Source organism: Laccaria bicolor, genomic scaffold (genome assembly GCF_000143565.1).
Source record: "Laccaria bicolor S238N-H82 LACBIscaffold_1 genomic scaffold, whole genome shotgun sequence".
NCBI lineage: Eukaryota > Fungi > Basidiomycota > Agaricomycetes > Agaricales > Hydnangiaceae > Laccaria > Laccaria bicolor.
Genome location: NW_001889872.1, coordinates 2,307,329 through 2,327,009, shown reverse-complemented (window position 1 = coordinate 2,327,009; position 19,681 = coordinate 2,307,329). Strand labels below are relative to the sequence as shown.

General features: G+C 49.3%; 3 protein-coding genes across 3 annotated transcripts; 2 read left to right on the top strand and 1 right to left on the bottom strand.

Moving 5' to 3' along the window:
- Nucleotides 1-3,213: 3,213 nt before the first annotated feature.
- LACBIDRAFT_301588 (uncharacterized protein) lies at nucleotides 3,214-4,068 on the top strand (the record flags this gene model as incomplete). The annotated part of the gene is made up of 1 exon (XM_001874183.1): nucleotides 3,214-4,068. The coding sequence occupies one exon, from the start codon at nucleotides 3,214-3,216 to the stop codon at nucleotides 4,066-4,068; it is 855 nt and encodes a 284-aa protein (XP_001874218.1).
- A 2,984-nt stretch (nucleotides 4,069-7,052) lies between these two features.
- On the top strand, nucleotides 7,053-8,309 carry LACBIDRAFT_301586 (uncharacterized protein; the record flags this gene model as incomplete). The annotated part of the gene is made up of 1 exon (XM_001874182.1): nucleotides 7,053-8,309. The coding sequence occupies one exon, from the start codon at nucleotides 7,053-7,055 to the stop codon at nucleotides 8,307-8,309; it is 1,257 nt and encodes a 418-aa protein (XP_001874217.1).
- An 8,662-nt stretch (nucleotides 8,310-16,971) lies between these two features.
- On the bottom strand, nucleotides 16,972-17,960 carry LACBIDRAFT_301583 (uncharacterized protein; the record flags this gene model as incomplete). The annotated part of the gene is made up of 5 exons (XM_001873532.1): nucleotides 16,972-17,152; nucleotides 17,245-17,467; nucleotides 17,516-17,714; nucleotides 17,762-17,897; nucleotides 17,947-17,960. The coding sequence occupies 5 exons, from the start codon at nucleotides 17,958-17,960 to the stop codon at nucleotides 16,972-16,974; spliced, it is 753 nt and encodes a 250-aa protein (XP_001873567.1).
- Nucleotides 17,961-19,681: the final 1,721 nt, after the last annotated feature.

The window sequence follows — 19,681 nt, the reverse complement described above, 5'->3', positions numbered from 1 at the left end:
TCGACATTCTTACTCTTCTTCCAGAAGAAGCTCATTCACAAATGACCATGGAGGAACTTGCTGCATGCGAAGTTCTTGTGAAGAATGACCCAAAAGTTCAAGCTCTCGCGAAGGAAGTAAGTCTATTACTTCTCCGTCTGACTCTTACATTGCTTGACCTCGCATCAAGGCATCCTTCCTTAGCAAATGTTTTGTGACATGTGGTCATTAGGGTATGACAAACGGTTCCCTCAAAGTAGGAGGCTTCAACAGGCACTGGTGTTTGCTCTCTTTTCGCCACATGATAACCTTTATGCCCACCCTATGGTATGATATCGATCTCATCATTCCATCACGAAATTCAAAGCATTCACTTCCTATCACTCTATCCCCATTGTCGACTTTGACAAAGGAGAATGTCTTCATATTGGTGAGTCGTTCTAAATGCTGCTCCTGTGTCATGTTCTCATAGGTTTCCGTGCTCTAGACTTCCCCCCTCGCTATGTGCGCACAGCAGAAGGTGCCATCAAGCTCAGCGCAGACAGTACTGCTCCACCACCAAGGGATGCCGATGCATTGACAGGATCTGGACGTGAGCATATTCCACCTCCCCGACAAACGTGGGCCTCCCTGCCTGACTTGATGGCAGTGGTAATGTGCTAGCATGGCAGAACTGGAATTTGCATGTCGCTCAGCCAGTTCTCCCATATCAGCTTAGTTAGAGACTAATCAAGAGTTCAGCCCTCAAGAAGGCATTGCCTTGTTGACGATGACGTCTGATGACCATGGGGTAGTGAGGTCCATCATGTACCAACTCTCTTTGGCAGAGATGGTTGTACCTTATGGCGCACCGGAACATCCACATTTAAGGAAGTTTGCCTCTGATTCGTGAGTTCTTTTTTTTTCTGTAAAACCATCAGTAGTTTCTAACACATTTTGCATAGGGGGGAATATGGCAAGGGAATGATGGCAAACAAGCTTTCGCTTGGTTGTGATTGCCTAGGGCAGATACATTGTCTGGTATGTTGGGTTGTGTGTGAATGAACTCTGGGAACCGATATCAATGATAGCCAGGCTTAACCAGGTTCATACGTCACCCATGCCGGGAGTGCCTTCTTTATCAAGAATGCAGTCTGCATTCACGAGGAAGATGCTGGCGTTCTTTGGAAACACATGGATTTTCGCCCTGGAGGCAGATCACATACTGTACGGAGATGCAGGTTGGTGATCAGCATGGTGTGCACATTGGCGAATTATGGTTTGTTGCCGATCCCCTGCAGGCTGCCTTCATACATCTTATTCATCCATGCGCTTGGCGTGCACTTGGCAGATTAATCGATTACATCTGGAACTATCACTTTTACCAAGACGGCAGCATCGAGTTCGAGATCCGGCTTATGGGAATGTTGCCGACCTACGTCGCAAGCAACGATGAGCCCATCTCACACGACATGTTGGTGGCTCCCGATATCAGAGCACACTATCATCAACATATGTTCAGCATTCGTGTTGACCCAATGATCGATGGGCTTAACAATACCCTCATCGAATCGGATATCATGCCCTTGCCTGATGCACCTACAGGATCAGCTGCAAACTTTGCTGGAAACACCTTCGTCTCCATGGACAAAGTCACTGAGAAGGAAGCAGGCCGAATATGATTATGCTAAAGAACGTAGGTGGAGAATCGTCAACTCGGCCAAGAATCACTACAGTTCAGGCAGAGATGTCGGGTATACCCTGGTGACACCTATGATGGTTAGGGAAGACTCCTGGGCTGCTGTGAGGGCTGCTTTTTCAAAGAACACGGTTTGAATGTGCAGAGACGTCGAAGGGGAAGGTGGGAAGTGGGGCAGTGATGTGGCCTTCTGGCAAGTATGTTCCACAATCGAGGGAGCAGGCGAAAGATTCGATTGGAGAATGGGTGAAGGGGGAGTTGCCTGTTGTTGATGAGGATATTTTAGTTTACTTGACAGTTGGTAAGTATCTCTCTTTGTCCTCTAATTTGTCATTTTTTTGTATTGAGTTGCTTGCTTTAAAGAAAGACAGCACTCACATACCCAGACCTGAAGATTGGCCCGTGTACGTGCTTCCCGTTGCTTTCTGTGTCTTCCAATCTTTACTTGTAGTACGCCTGTGGAACAGCTGAGCGTCACGTTCAAACCCACGTCCTTCTTCAACTCCAATCCGAGTATGGACGTGCCTAGTACGAGGGACCCGACAAGCACACCAGTGTTTGGAAGCTCAACCCCGTCGAACTCAAATGGGACATGGGGCTGTATCTGTCAGTGACCACTGATGTCACAATCGTAACTTGAAAGGATCGCCCTCAACAGACAACTGGACTGTTTTGTATACCTTTTCTGAGTCCTATACTATGTGACCCATTACTGTGATAATACATTTTCTGACCTTTCTGCTTTTCGCCATAGTCCCAACCTGACCCCTCATATACAGGTCTACGGTCTGGGATGAAAATTGGACATTATACAATGATATTTTCCTCATCTCTTTGTAATCCTGGCGCATTACCCCTGTTTGGTCCCATTGCTCATGTTTGGTCTTGTTGCTTGGTTCTCGTATTTTTGGTATATACGCGCTCTCTAGCACTTGGACTCTTACCACCACCTTCTCCTACACACCTTACTTCCCTGTACCCTTACTCCCCCTCAGACCTCCAGAATCATATAAGCGGTTAAATTCTGTTGGTCTGTCTTGTAAGCAGTGGAATCTATCCTAGCAGATAGATTTACACTTTTTTTGAATTTTCGCCGCTGTTATAGATTCTGATGTGAATCCCGCGCATATAGACACGACCTATCGGTTTTTCCCTTAGGCGTTTGATTGGCGTGTATTCACATCAATTCTGTACGTTTGTCGCTGCGCGTTGTCACTTGTGACATGCATATAGACCTAGCTGACCGTCTGATTAGTGGAGGGCCGCTCGCCTGTACCGCTACACCGTCACCGTTGTGAACTCCTTTCTGAGGACGCACTCACGTTACTGTAACACTGGAACAACTTCGCTTCACCCGCACCACCGCCCTCTCTCAACAACTCCCCATCCTCGACGGTCTACCCTCTAACACATGTGTTAGAAGCAGTTGTCCTTCACCACAACAAAGCTCCTCGTCGCCCTTGTCATCCCCCACACCTTCTCCACCGTTCTGTCTTTCATCAGACTCTTCTGACTCTGAGAAAGGTGCATATATCCACCTAAATCATAATTCTACCATGTCCGCACTTGCAACCGTCGAACCCACCAGTGCTAAGGCGCCCGTTCTCACCGCAGGGGATATTTCTCCTGGAGTGATGATGGATTTTGAAAACGCAGCCCTCGATTTTTTCATTTCCAAGTCCGTCCCTGCCGACAAACATGTTACCATGATTATTCCCGGCATCAAAGATCTTCAGATCCGTGACTGGATTTCTGCAGACCGCGCTCGTATCATCATCCTCCCTTTCTCGGATTTCATGAAGGAAATGCGAGTGAATTACCTCCAACAGGACTGGGAGGATCAGATTCGCAATAAGATCCTCACTTCCATGCTCGCATCTTCCAAAACTTCATTTTGGAATTGGTCGCAACAGCTACTCAAACTCAACTGTCTCCTGTGCGGTACCTCCTCTGAGTTCGACGACGCCGCCCTCCGTAATCATCTCGAGGCACACCTCGATGAAGAACTCCGCAATTGTCTTAAGCATAATGAGACGCAAAAAGACAAGGTTCTAAAGACCTGGATCAACTCCGTCCATCTCCTCGACGAAGCGCGGGCAGTTGAAACTAAACGTCAGCGCGAACTCATCGAAGAGACGATCGACCGCCAGGCTAAACATCAAAATACCAAAACTGAGACCTTACGTGGCCCTTCTCGCCGCGGAAATACCACTCCAACGAACACAACTACTTCATCTGCATCTTCCTATGTCAAACTTCCCCCTCTCTCAGACACCGAACGTACCCTCTTAAATGAGCACGATGGGTGTACGAAGTGTTGTCGCTTCTTTGTTGACCACCGATCTCAAAACTGTCCAGACGGGTTCCCTTCCGGAAAGGGTTACAAGACGCTTACCATGACAGACTCTTGAACGCAAAGAAGGCTAAAGCTGTTTCCAAAACTGCTAAGTCCGCGTCGTCTAAACCTGTGGCAGCTACTTCCTCCGCAACCATAGAAGACGTCGATTCCGACGACGACGATGTTTCTGCTACTGCTGCTGTCCTGCCAAACCCCGGCAATTACGCGTCCGATTCTGATGAAGACTGGGACGTTTCACGCCATGAAGTGAGTTGTCCACCGCTTCGTAGCAAGCATCTGATTTGGAACTGTCAAATTCACAGTCTGACGGATGATTTTCCCATGAAGACGCGCGCCCTCATAGACAACGGCGCACATCTAGCACTCATCCGCCCAGAACTTGTCAAATGCCTTGGACTAAAAAAATACCGATTGCACAAACCCGAGCTCGTAGATGTCGCTTTCAGCAAAGAAAAGAAGAAGACCGAACTGTATTATTATGTCAAGTTGTCCCTTTCATCCTTAGATTCCTCATGGACCTCCCACGTCGTTAAAGCTATCATTACTCCTGGACTCTGTGTACCTGTTATTCTTGGACTGCCTTGGTTAGAATGGAACTCCATCGTTACAGATCATGCTGCTAGAACCTGTGTAGACAAAAAAACATCATATGATTTATTGAACCCGCCAATTATTCTCCCTCCTCCACCTCCTAAACCCAAGCTTCGAGAACAAATAAAAACTACAAAGGCGGATAAAAAGCTTGTACTGGCAGAACTAATGATGGTTTGCCATGATCGGTTAAAAAACGCAAAATTGAAACCCAAAGAAGTTAAAGATTTTGACGTAGCAGGGGCTGTCCGAGAACGAATTGAAATACTGGCTGTTCAGGAACAACTGAACGCGCGCGAAAAGAAATTGAAAACCGAGGATAAAGAAATCTTTGAACCTATTCCACATGCAGATGAGCTCCCTTGTGATGTGGTGGCTGAAATACACATCAAAAATGCTGAAAAGACTATTAAATCGAGATCTTACCCATCACCCCGAAAATACAAGGAGGCATGGCAGATTTTAATTCAACAGCATTTGGATGCTGGGCATATCCGGCCGTCTTCCTCCCCTTGCGCTTCACCGGTGTTCATCGTTCCAAAAGCAAATCCAAACATGTTACCCCACTGGGTAAATGATTACCGACAACTGAATGAAAATACAGTTACCGATAGTCACCCGTTGCCCCGAATAGATGATATATTAAATGACTGCGCCAAGGGCAAGATCTGGGGGACGATTGATATGACAAACAGTTTCTTCCAAACGCGAATGCATCCGGACCATGTGCATCTGACAGCAGTCAACACTCCTCTTGGCTTGTATGAGTGGCTGGTCATGCCCATGGGCCTCAAGAATGCACCTGCAATCCATCAGCGACGTGTAACAGCAGCATTGAGGCATTTCATCGGAAAAATCTGTCACATATATCTAGATGACATCGTCATATGGTCAAAGACCTTGGAAGAACATGAACAAAATGTACGCGCCGTCCTGGATGCCTTGCGCGCAGCACGGTTATATGTGAATCCAGATAAAACACACTTGTTCTGTACCGAAATTGATTTTTTGGGACATCACATAAGCACACGCAGTATCGAAGCCGATAACAAAAAAATTGACAGAATATTGAATTGGCCACAACCAAAAACCGTGACTGAAGTCAGAGGGTTTTCGGGATTAGTGCGTTACATTGCTGCCTTTTTGCCGGCACTTGCTGATCATTCGGGCGTACTTTCCGAACTTACGACGAAAGAATCTGAGAGGAATTTTCCGCCGTGGGCGCCTAAATATCAAATGGCATTTGACGCTATAAAGGCTATTGTAACGAGTAGGGATTGCCTAACAACAATCGACTTTACCAAAATGCCTGACTATAAAATTTTTGTCACAACGGACACCAGTGACAAATGTTCGGGTGCCGTACTGTCGTTCGGTCCTTCTTGGGAATCGGCGCGTCCTGTGGCATTCAATTCTATGACATTTAAAAATGCTGAACTAAATTACCCCGTACGCGAAAAGGAATTATTAGCAATAATTCGGGCATTAAAGAAATGGCGTGTTGATCTTTTGGGCTCGCCATTCTTCATTTACACGGACCACAAGACACTGCAGAATTTCAATGTCCAGAAAGATTTGTCACGCCGCCAAGCGCACTGGATGGAATTCATGTCCCAGTTTGACGCCAAGATAGTATATATCAAAGGCGAAGAAAACTCTGTCGCCGACGCACTGTCTCGTCTCCCTTCCCCAGAAACACTTGCACAAGCCGAAACAGTTGCAAGGCACCCATACGATTTTTGCGGAGATGATGACAACATAACATCAATAGCAAGCATCACGGTACCTGACCTGTGTGGACCTTGGGAAACCGCTGGAATAGGGTATGGAGCACCCCTTCCAAGGAGGCACGTGATGCGTAGATTAGTCATCAAGTAGTGTACCACAGCGTGTAGAGAGAGGGAGAAACCACCACTTCACCAGGCATCCACAGTGTCAAAGGCATCAGTGCCCTTTCCACCTGGTGATGAGAGCGTGATTCGCACTTGTACACGCGCGCTTCTTTCGTCTATATACGTCCATCCGTCTATCACCGTCTTAAGTCCACCGTCCCACGTCAACGTCATACCGTCCAACGTCACCGCATCTGACGCCCGACGGCCTACAATCTCCGAAAAGCAGCTCGTGTCTCCAGCGTGTTCTAAACGTGCACCCCACACCTTGTCTACAGCACTCATAAGCAACCTGGCGCCCAACAACTCTTGGAAGGACCAGCCACGTCAGAAAGGGAAGTTCGCTCCTAGAGATAGAGCAGCTACCATCACACCATCGTCAACCACACCGTCTACAGGCACATCCACACCATCAACAGAAAGCTCCCTTACACTCTCGAACCCAGACAGCCTCTCTCCGTTTGAGGACCTTTTCCGGCCGCCATCAGCTTCTCAGCAACCGTCGCCGCAACAGCCTCCTCGTCCCAGCTCTTGTCATCCCCCGAAGCCTTTCATGTCAGGTCCACTCATTGCAGTGCCTGAATTTGGAGGTGAGCCGGAAGGCTCTATCCAATCTACTGATTTCTTAAAGAAATTCCGTCGTTTCATGATGTACCTGCATATCACCGAGGACGAACGCATGGTGGAGAGCTTCGGCGACCACCTCAAGTCCAGCTCCCCAGCAGAGGAGTGGTTCAAGGAGCAAGATGCCTCAAAGAAGGCGTTCAAAGTCGTCGAGGCGGCGTTTTTAGAGCGCTTTCCGCCAGTGGCGAAGGCAAAGAAGACGGAGACGGAATTGGAGAGGGACTTATGTGAGCTGCGGCTTAAGGTGGAGGAGTTGGGGAAGATGGAGAAGTACCAGGGGGAGGATGTCTGGTCCCACGTCGTCTTCGCCGAAAAGGCGCTCAGTCTCGCAAAGCAAGCTAAAATCAGCACGGGCACCAACTCCATCTGGAAAGTCCGCGACGAATTGCCGGAAATCATACGCCAGAAAGTGAAGGAGACGTACGCGAACTGGACCGAGTTTTGCAGTGCGATAAAGGAGGTGGAGATGAGCCATATTAGGGACGGGGTGAAGAAGTATCAGAAGGAGAAGGAGGAGAAGGAGAAAGTTGATGCCGCGATAGCAGGCTTACACCGCGCACAGCAGCAGCAACGCCGTCCACCACAGCCCACCGTTCCCTTATCGCCAATGTCGAACGCTAGCAATGCATTGCAATCAATGACTATTCGAAACACACGAAGCACCCCAGCTGCAACCACCAATACCACCCAGCCTGCAGCCGCCACCAATGCCAACCCCTTCACAAGCTCAACAGGGGGCCGAGGCAATCTCTTTCCGCCAGTAACCAACACTGACCGAGACACACTCCGAAACAGCCTCACGTTTTACCCTCTGCAGCCCAACACGCAGGAGGGTAACAGGGTGTGGATAGAGCAGGCTCGTGAGTGGATGGCGAAGCATGGGAACGGTCCTGTCACCATTGCTACAGGATTTCCGCTGCGTCCAGGAGGAGCGCCCCCAGGCTCAGGAGAATGTTACGGCTGTGGTTATACAGGCCACCACCGTAACAGTGGGCAATGCACCACAGAGCTTATCAACCATCGCGAACGCACTTTCCGAACCATCTGTGGGCGAATCCTGCGCTCTGCATCAGCGGCCCAGGTCAATCTCGTGGACGACGCAGTCGACAATTTTCAAAGCTGGCTCGGAGACAGTGCGCTAACATCTACAATGAATCAGGGAAATGGGGAAGGGCCGCCTGCATAAACGGCGAGCGGGCGGCCCAGATTTCGGTAGAGCCCACAGAGATCGACCGCCCCAACAGCTCGGACAATTACACTGTTGTACATAGTCATGCGAATTCATCTGTGATTGACTTGTATTCTGTTGGGGATGATGATACTACATGGGGATCACTCAAAAAGAAGGAGGTGCCGTTCAGGCATTGGTTGTGCCTGCACGGGCCTCGGGGCGAGGTAGTAAGGGTGAATGCGTTATTTGATGGGGGAGCAATGGTCGGCGCGATGTGTTCGCTGTTCTTTGAGAAGATCAAGCATCGCCTTGACGGCCAAGCCAAACCCTCGAACCGACTCCTGCGAGTAGCGAATGGGACGATTGTCCAGTCACAAGCAGTATGGAAAGGCATGTTAGAGTTGAACGGAATACGCGCAGAAGGGGAATTCGAGGTCTTCAACAGTGGAGGCGGCTGGACGTTCCTATTTGGGAAACCACTCTTGCGGCGTTTCCAGGCGGTGCATGACTACCACACCGACACGGTCTCCATTCGATCTGGCGACAAGTCAACAGTTCTCCACAGCAACACTATAGTGGCACCAGCAGGGGTGAGCCTCAAAAGTGACGTGGAGGGGCGAAGAAACTTGGTAGGGGGCTCTTCGAGCGCGAATCCCCCTTCGAGGCAAGTTTTGCATCTGGATACATGTGATCCATTAGTTCGGAATGACAAGTCCGTTTTTGCTGCAGATGTTATGGAATTTACCATGGAAGAGGTGACCGAGGAAAACATGGAAGGTGATGACGTTGCGTGGATCGAGGAATGTGTGGTAGAGACAGGAGAGCAGAGTGAAGGGAAACAGGAAGAGGAGCATAGTATGGACCAGGGGGGTGGTGACATACCCCCCTCGAGGGAAGTACAAGATTATATCCCCGCTTCAGAGGAAGCAAAGATGGCTGACGACCCTCACACTATAGTGTCTGAGTATGCAGTTGATGTTGAGGAAGATCAGAAGTCCGTGGAAGTGCCTGTTGTATGCCAAATCGAACTGCCTGAGCTGGAGCATGAAGATCTAAGTGGGGGGAGTGCAGAACCCCCCTCGAGGGGAGTACCCACACACCCCGCTGATCATCAGAAGGCCACATTAGCTGACGCGCCCTGCCTTGTTTTGCCAGTCACAAACCCTACGGAAGCTTCACCTGATGAAGCAATCTTTACACGTCACACGGACCCGTTTCTGCAAACGCGTGTCTCAAAGATATTAGACCTGGTACAAATAGGCGAGGACATCACTGAAACCCAATGCAACGAGGTCAAGGCGCTCATTTCGGAATTCGCGGACTGCTTTGCGTTGTCGCTCAGTGAAGTGAACCTCATACCGAATGCAGTCCACAAGCTCAATATACCCGAGGATGCCACATTTCGTACAAAAATTCCCCAGCGATCCTTCAACCCAGACCAAAAAGTGTTTATGGCAGCGAAAGTCCAGGAGATGTTGAAAGGAGGTATAATTCGGCCAATGCACCCTGGAGAAGTTCGTTGCGTGGCACCGTCTGTCTTAGCTCAGAAGGCACACGATAACACGGGCCTGTCACAAGATGAGTTGAAGCACAAGGTCAATGATGAGTGTGTGAAGCATGGTCTACCCATGGCGTTCGACCTTCCGCCTCGTCCACCACCTGCTGATAACACGCCTACACCCACGTCACCCAAAAAATGGCGCTTATGCCAGGATTTCGGCGAAATCAATAAAGTCACGACAATCGCTCCAGTACCCCAAGGGGATATCCGTGCAAAGCAGTTGCGCTTATCTGGCCACAGATACGTCCACATCTTCGACTTTGCAGCTGGATTCTACGGCATTGCGATTCACCCGGACTCTCAACCATATATTACGTTCTACTTGGAAGGACATGGGTATTTCGCATATGAAAGAATGCCCTTCGGCGTTACAGGGGGCCCCTCAGAGTTTGGGCATACAGTGGGCCAACGCATGCATGACCTCATCACCGATGGCACTTGCGAAAACTTTGTCGACGACGGCGGATCGGCAGCGGATACCTTTGAGGAAGGAATTTCGAAGTTGCGGCGCATACTGGAGCGTGTTCGTAGGGAGAAGCTGTCCCTATCACCAGGGAAACTGCAGGTCTTCATGACGGAAGCCGTTTTCGCAGGCGCAAGGGTCGGACCAGACGGTGTTAGTCCAGACTCCAGCAAGCTCACGGCAGTGGTTAACTGGAAGATTCCTGAAGACGCATCACATTTGGAAGGATTCTTAGGACTCACAGCTTATTTCAGGGATCTGGTGAAAGGCTATGCGGCACTTGAGAAGCCTCTCCGTGATCTTTTGCGTGCGGTAGACATCCCCAACGGCACCAAGAAAGCGGCATACCAGCGGATCATGAAGGCTTATAAGCTTCAGCAGCACTGGAAGGACGAACACACGGCGACATTCATAAACCTGAAGGCACGGTTAGTCTCAGAGCCAGTCCTCACGGCTCCTCGTTTTGATGGGACACATTTCATTCTGACGACGGATGCGTGCAAAGATGCGTTTGCAGGGGTTCTTTCACAGAAGATTGCAACAACATTACCTGGAGGGAAGGTGGTCACTCGACTGCACCCTATCGGCTTCGCATCTAAACGAACATCGTCATCAGAAGAGAAATACAAACCCTTCTTGCTCGAGTTCGCGGCGCTAAAATATTCCTTTGACAAGTTCTCAGATATTGTATATGGCTACCCCGTGGAAGTGGAAACGGACTGCCAGGCTTTGCGCGATATCCTGCTCAGTGATAAGCTAAGCGCGACACATGCACGCTGGAGGGATGGAGTACTAGCTCACAACATAGTTGATGTCAGGCATATACCGGGGAAAGTGAATATTGCAGATGGTGTCAGCAGGCAATACGAGGGTACGGACAAAACCCCAGGCGATGGCAGTGAATGGACGGTCACCCCTGATTGGGAGGAAACGACAGGACTGGTGCATGACCTGTACCACGTGGCAGACTTGCCGGACCTAACAGTCCTGAAGGAGCGGTTCAAGGGCGAACCGCTGTTCCTCGATGTCATCGACGCCATCGTGGGCTTATCGTCTAACAATGCGACAGTCAGGGACAAGAAAAGAGCACAACACCGGAAAACCCAGTATATGCTCGAAGATGGGAAGCTTTGGTTTGTGGGCGGCGGCAGTGGTACACGGGCAAGAGCTAGGCGTGAGTGCGTATCGCGAGTGGAGGCAGTCCAGCTGGCGAGGCTAGAGCATGAGCAAGGGGGACACTGGCATCGGGATGCCATGAAACTCGCGCTCCTGGATCGATACTACAGTCCCAAGTTAGATGAGTCGATCATAAAGGCGATCATGGACTGCGCACGATGCAAGAATTTTGGAGGTACGCACCTCCACTCCCTTTTGCAACCGATCGTCAGGCGTCACCCATTCGAATTACTTGTGGGTGACTATCTCTCCCTTCCCGTGGGGAAAGGTGGATACCACACAGCTGGAATCTACTTGGACACCTGCTCTCAGCACGTGTGGGGGTACAAATTCAAGACTCACGGAAGCGCAACAACAACCAACAGGTCTCTAGACGATATCTTCCACAACTTCGCACCACCGGACACCTTCATGGCCGACGGGGGCAAACATTTCAAGAACCGAGAAGTGGAGGAGAATTGTGAGCGATGGGGTACTAAGCTGCACACAGTTGCAGCCTACTCACCGTGGGTCAATGGGCTTGTTGAAGGTACTAACAAACTCCTCTTGTACGTTCTTGCAAGGTTGTGTGCTCCAGAGATCGGCGAGGATGGCTGGCAAGCGGTTACGTGGGACAAACTGCCTGCAACGTGGCCTGACCACTTCGACAAAGCTATTCGCATTCTCAACTGGCGTATTTTGCCAGCTCTCAAGTTCTGCCCCAAGGAAATCTTACTGGGGCTGGTGGTGAACACATCAAAAACGCCTATAGAAGTCAGCAGTTCATTTCTGCCGCCATCGGACATTGATATACACATGACTTACACGGCACAACAACGTCTTGACGGATATGCGGAGGCGGTCCAGCACGCTGTACGACGGAAGGCCGCATTCGATCGCAAGGTCACCAAGTCAAGGGCTGGGGTCATTGAATTCAAGAAAGGGGAGCTGGTACAGGTATACAACAATAAGCTAGCGCTAACCCTAAGCACGGAACGCAAAATAACACCTATGTGGTCGCCCCCGCGTCGCGTTGTGGAACGCCTCTTGAACTCGTACAAACTGGAGACATTGGAGGGCACGCCATTGGAAGGGCTGTTCAACGCAAGGCGTCTTCGAGGTTTCACGCCGAGGGAAGGAACGGAGCTGGCCGTGGAGCAAAAGGAGTTTGAGGAAAAGCTCGCATCAGAGGAGGAAGGTTCAGGAGAGTTGAGTGGGGCACAAGAGGAGGCATCAGCAGCAGTAGAAGGAGGAGGTCTAGCCGATGAAGAGTTGGAGGATCAGGACTTGGAGCTTGAGGATTCGGAGTTAGAGGTCCCAGATGAAGAGGGTGTTGGTGATCCGGGATTCTTCTACAATGGGGAGGAGCAGGAAGAGCAGGAAGATGAAGACAGTGGAATCGGTGCTAGAGTGGCGGCAAGGAGGCGAGGACGCCTCCATAATGGAGGGGGGCAGATGGAATAGGGTATGGAGCACCCCTTCCAAGGAGGCACGTGATGCGTAGATTAGTCATCAAGTAGTGTACCACAGCGTGTAGAGAGAGGGAGAAACCACCACTTCACCAGGCATCCACAGTGTCAAAGGCATCAGTGCCCTTTCCACCGCAACGCATCTTTCTTCAAGAATATCGTTCCCAACGGCCATCTGTACCACACTAAAAATAACAGCAGACAAAACCTTTTTGAAAGAAGTCAAGGCCGGTTATGCAGAAGATAAATGGTGTAAAACGTTACATTCCGCATCACTCAGCTTACCTGAACTGACCTTACGCGATGATTTGTGGTATATCGGGAACAGACTCATCATCCCACGCACTGGAAACCTCTGTGAAACGCTTTTTGTTCTCGCGCATGACGTCCTTGGACACTTTGGTTTCGACAAAACATATGGCTCACTGCGAAATGCATACTACTGGCCTAACATGCGACGTGACCTGGAATTGGGATATGTCGCATCTTGTCCGGATTGCCAACGTAACAAAGCCTCAACAATCAAACCATATGGCCCGTTGCACCCATTACCAATCCCGGATCAGCGGGGTGATTCCATCACCATTGACTTCATTGGTCCTCTTCCCAAGGATGAAGGCAAAAATTCAATCATTACGTTTACAGACTGTCTTGGCAGCGATATACAATTGGTAGCATCCCGCACCGATATTTCAGCCGAAGATCTCGCATACTTGTTTTTCGATAGGTGGTACTGCGAAAATGGACTTCCGTCGGAGATCGTCTCTGACAGAGACAAACTCTTTGTTTCCAGATTCTGGAAATCTCTCCATAAGCTCACTGGTGTGAAACTGAAATTGTCAACTGTGTACCACCCGGAAACAGACGGTTCAAGCAAACGCACAAATAAGACAGTTAACCAAGCACTGCGGTACCATGTTGAGAGAAATCAGTTGGGCTGGGTACGTGCGTTACCGAGAGTTCGCTTTGACCTCATGAACACGGTCAATAAATCAACTGGATTTACACCTTTCCAGTTGTGCATGGGCCGCTGCCCACGCATCATTCCACCACTTGTACCAGCGAAATCGTCTGCAACAGTAGCGGATGTTGATGCATGGCATGTCATAAGAAAGCTAGAAACGGATGTATTTGAAGCGCAAGATAACTTGCTGAAGGCTAAGTTATCACAAGCAGTTCAGGCGAACAAACATTGTACATTGTCTTTCCCATTCGCCGTGGGCTCGTGCGTACGCCTCTCTACAAAGCACAGGCAAAAAGAATACAAATCCAAAGGCGAAAAGCGTGTCGCCAAATTTATGCCACGATATGACGGACCGTACACAATTACCGATATTGACGAAGAACATTCAACTGTAACGCTAGATCTCCCAAACTCTCCCAACATTTTCCCGACGTTCCACACTTCTCAAGTCATACCGTACATTGAATCTGACACGGAAAAATTTCCCTCACGACATTTTGAGGAACCGGATCCCATCATCACAGAAGATGGGAATGAAGAGCAGTACATTGATCAAATTTTAGACGCACGCCGTCGTGGCCGTGGTTACCAATATCTCGTCAGTGGCACGGCTTTGGCCGTGAACACGACGAGTGGTTACCTGGTTCCGAACTAGAGGATTGTGAAGCGCTCGATATTTGGCTGGCCTCGCGGAATGGATCGCCTTAATTTTAGGTAGTTTCCCTTTCGTCTTTGCCAGCCGGTAGCTTTTTCCCATTGGGTTTTGACGCACCCGGCGCTCGGATTTTACTTATATCTTTCTCACTTTACTAACCTTTCTTTTTTCTTTTATTTCTTTTTTTAAAGCAGGGGAGAGTGTAATCCTGGCGCATTACCCCTGTTTGGTCCCGTTGCTCATGTTTGGTCTTGTTGCTTGGTTCTCGTATTTTTGGTATATACGCGCTCTCTAGCGCTTGGACTCTTACCACCACCTTCTCCTACGCACCTTACTTCCCTGTACCCTTACTCCCCCTCAGACCTCCAGAATCATATAAGCGGTTAAATTCTGTTGGTCTGTCTTGTAAGCAGTGGAATCTATCCTAGCAGATAGATTTACACTCTTCCTTCTTTTGGTCTATGTGTTCTCAATGACGTGTCGATTCCTGAATGGTGCGTGTATTAGTAATAATATTAGTAATGTGGTGGGGCGTGTGGGGTTGTGTGGGGGTACTATCACGTGGGGGGAGTTGGACCGTTTTCAGTGTCTGGCTCCGTAGCACAATAAATACAACACATTTTCTTTGCTTGTAGGGAGAAAAGGCTGCAGTTGTTACTGCTTAATGTAAGTCTCAGCAGAAGTTAACGGAATTTTATTGATGTGGTGCTACTGTAGCTTGATTTCGACGAAACAAGTTCATTTGCATACACCGAAGGGGAAAGAGAGTTCAAACGTTCAAGTCTAATTGATGCAGGAACGAACCAAGATGAACAAAGAAGAAAATGAATGGTGGGCCAAGGGATGCCAGTGGAGTCGGAGGAAAGTTTTCAGTGCTCCACGGCCTCCCCAACTACAACAGTCTGACGTTTAGAATTTTAGACTTTCGCTTAGATGGCGACGAGGATGGACCTTTCAACTCCCATTTTCACGAGGGCGCGTTTTCCAGTGCCGAGGAACCCTACAACGACTTAACCGCCCCTTGGGCGCCTGGCTTTGCTTCGACGGGACAAATTGTGGATTGCAGAATTTGTGGGATCTATATTTCCCGAAACCACGCCTCCCAACCAAGCTTTCTATGGTCATTTTGAAGCGAACTATCCGGCGGCCTACATCGGTGGTCCCGGATTCCGTTATGCTTCCGCTGAGGAGGAGGAGGAAGAGGTGGAGAATGAAGCTGGATACCGGGAGAAACTTGACGATGATGATGAACTGAGACCGCACAACTTCTCCGTGCGGACCCATTGGAGCGCGTCTTTGCTGTTCGATGGATTACTGGCTTTGTTGCCTTCGCAGACACTTGGATAGAGGCATCGGAGTCCGACGTAGAAGCGGACCGGGAGACGCCCCAGATATTCGACGAGGCTAGTATTATCTCCCTTTTGTCAGCCTCAGTCTCCGGCGGAGACGAAGACCCAGAAGTAACGCTCGGGGCCCCTGGTTCGCCTTTTCCACCGCCGTGAGTGACTGCCAAATCCTGGTTGAGCTCAAATACGCCCCGCTTTCGATTGAGGACCATACATCTGTTGGGCTGCAAAGCTGGGGGAGCTCCATTTTGCTCTCGGGGCGAATGTGTGCGTCTCCAGCTACATTTTTGCCTGTTTGTTCAAATTCGAGGAAGAGACCACTCCAGATATTGGAGTTGGGGGCAGGCACTGGCATGCTGAACATCATCGCTGCCAAACTGCTACGACAACAACAATGTACTGAGGGCGATATCACAGGCACCCCAGAAATTACTACAGTATTGCGACGGACTACCACCCAGACGTCCTAGCGAACCTTGAGCGAACCTATCAGTGAACGTATTGACAAACCTCCCCGGGACCGCGGACAAGCCTTCGATTGTCGTCAAGGCCTTAGACTGGGAGAACCCAGGTGCCATTCGACAAACCATTCGATATCACACTAGCCGGCGCAGACGTCGTGTACCACCCCAACCACGCCAAGTGGATCAAGAAATGCGTTGAACGGCTTCTTGTTCGCCCTACCCAGGGATCAGAAGCTGGTGAGGTGTTTTGGCTTTTTATTCCTGTTAGGACGACGGGTAGTAGGCATGAATGTATGGGTGGTACTGTTGATGCCTTGTTCCTGCCGCGGCCGTTCCATGGCTCGGGCGCCGATGGGTTGGTTATTTTGGGCCGAGAGGCTGTGGGTCGCCATGGAGGTGTGGGAAGGGCTAATGAGGGCGCGTATAAGTTGTCGAAGATTGGTTGAACTAATAGTTTACTTTTAGAGGAACCAGTGGAACGACCTCTTCTAATTTCATGTCGGGCATTGTGAGTCAAGTACATTGTTGCTATCAGTGTAAAAGTTCGCCAAGAGTTTGCAAAAAAAAAGAAAGCCCTACATAGAAAAACTGGTATACACGCTAAGTATGCTTGAGTCCTTGAATGTGGTTTATTTTGACCTTGCCAACAACACAGTGGGGTCCCCCTAAGTACCTCCCCATGAGATCATTGACGGCCAGGATCGGCGGATCTGACACCTCTTGGTCCTGTCTGTCGTGCAAAGTGCGCCCTGACGCCGAGCACGTAACGCGCTGAATTCGTCTTCAAAAAAAAGTGTCAAGGCTCAACTTTTGAAGATTGTTCAGCAGATACAAACACTCGCAGTGTCGTCAGGCTCAACGAATTTATTTCACACTGAATAGGGCGGAGGAAGTGAATCATCCTCTGTTTGTGACTTCATGTACTGGGAGAAATCGGGTTCATATCCGTAGCTCATCGTGCCGAGTTGGACTGGACCCTTGGCCCTCGTGACGAATCGATGGAGGCGGAGCCGTACCACCCACAACGAGAATTTGATCCAAGGCAATATCGAACTACGCCCGTGGCGACAGAGCAGTGGAAGTAAGTCGAATGAACCTGACTTCGCTGAGTCGCATGAGACGTCCGCATTCGAGGACGACTTACGGATGACTAGGAGGGAAGGATCCTGTCCAACTTCCCAGGTTATCAACCTTTGTTGCAAGATTTTCTTCATGGACAGAAAGCGATCCGTTGTATGATAGAAATTGAGACCGGGGGCAGCATATATTATGTCAGAGTGGCCAACACCTTCGAGTCTCCTGATGTTGCGCCAGTTACACTGCCAGTCGCCCTTGGTTACTATCTATAAGGGATGAGGGTTAATCAGCATGAAGTATTAGGTAGATATACCCAGACATCTCTCATATCGTCGAAATCAAGTGGAAGTCGATTCATATCGATCCCATCCCGAAATTCGAAGGTGTATAACTTGGAAGATACCCAATTCAACCTTCCGCATTTACTGTTAAAATGGCGGATTTTCACCCTACGATGAAGTCAAACTTGAATCTCTTGTATCAAATGCTGGGACTTACGTGAGAGGTGCCATGGTTGGATTGGAAGATAGACAAGCTGAGACTTTGCCCTACATAAGCTGCGATGTGGAGTCTAGAAATCAAAAGGGGTAACTTTAAGACCAATTTAAAAAAAACTAGATCAAGTAGTATGGATCCTGATTTCGAATTTCAATGGTTATGTAATAAGCTGATTTTTCCGACCTCCGTTCCCACTTACTGTGAACCAAGCTAAGTTCATGTATGGCTAATTTGAAACATGGTTCAAAGATAGTCAAATCGAAATCTTTTACAAGCAAGGCCGCAGCGAACATTGCAGGGTACGAAAAACGCCTGGCGAAAAAGGGGAAACAGCCCGCCTCTCACGATGTGTACGAATACGTCCAAGGAAAAGCTCGCAGGTCTAAAGTAGGGTTGGATTTGGATCGCGAGGAGGCTTTGGAATATGGTGTCGGACTTGATGGGGCGAACGACGAGGATGATGAGCCGGAAAACATGCGGGCGAGGTTGATTGGGGAAAATGAAGACGATGAACAGGTGGCCAGTGACGACGACGAGGAGATCGACAGCGATGCTGCGTTTGAAGAGAGCGACGAGGAGAGGTTTGCGGGTTTTTTCTCGAAGAAGGTATACCGTTACTTACAAGTTGATTGCTCTCAAAATGCTAATCTAATCGTAGGCAAAGAAAAAAGTACCTTCGTCTAAGAGGAAGGCGTCCGTTCGTTTCGCAGACGTGGACCTCGATGAGGATGAAGATATGGACCAGGGATCCAAATCAGATGATGAAGACGAGGAGGAAGAGGGCGACGATGACGAATTTATCGACCTTTTGGACGTTCTTGATGGAAAGGGTGAAGTAGACATGGGAAGCGACACCGAGGATACTCCCAAACTTCCCTCTCAACCACCTCGAGAAGCGGATGAGGACTTCAGCGCGGATGAGGAACACGGGAGCCGAAAATCAGACAGAGAGGACGACTCGGAAGGAGGCTCAGGATCCGACGTTGCTTCTGAGGATGAGAAAATGGAAGTTGAATTTTCCGGAGACGAAGACGAAGTCTCTCCAGAAGCTCTAGAGGAACTACAGAATTTTGTATCCAAACTAGACCCAACCTCGTCCAAAAAGCGCAAGGCTCCTGGGGACGGAGATTCTTCAGTTGGTACTGACACCAGAGCTCGTAAACGCAGACTGGTGAAGGAACGCACTGAAGCAGGTGCTGAGGATGAATTCCACGCACGCGCAGCAGGTTTGTGGTTTTCTTGATGATCTTTCGCCTATCGTGCTTATGCTTTATCTTAGGTTCTAAACTGAATTTAGACGATCTTCTCGCCCCTCTGGCATCCCAATCATCGACCCTTCTCTCTCTCAAAAAGTCGACCAAGATTTTGGCGTCGGCATCCTCGTCCAAGGCTAAAACGTTATCGGCCCCTCTTCCTCATCGTATACAAGAACGGCTAGATCGTGAAGCTGCATACGAACAAACCAAGGAGGAAGTGGACAAGTGGTCCGGGACTATGAAACGAATCCGAGAAGTAGGTTGACTAATCCATATTTGTTTGAAGACTCTTCTGAGCTCTTTCTTTTGTAGGCTGAGCATCTCAGTTTCCCTTTACAAGCCCAGCCGACAGGACGCGTCTCCAACCTTGAACTAGCTGCTAAATTCAAAGTGTGTACACGACTAATCTACTTTGTGTACTCAACGAACACACGCTTTCCTTTCTAGCCTTCAACGGCTTTGGAAAGCTCTATTGATAC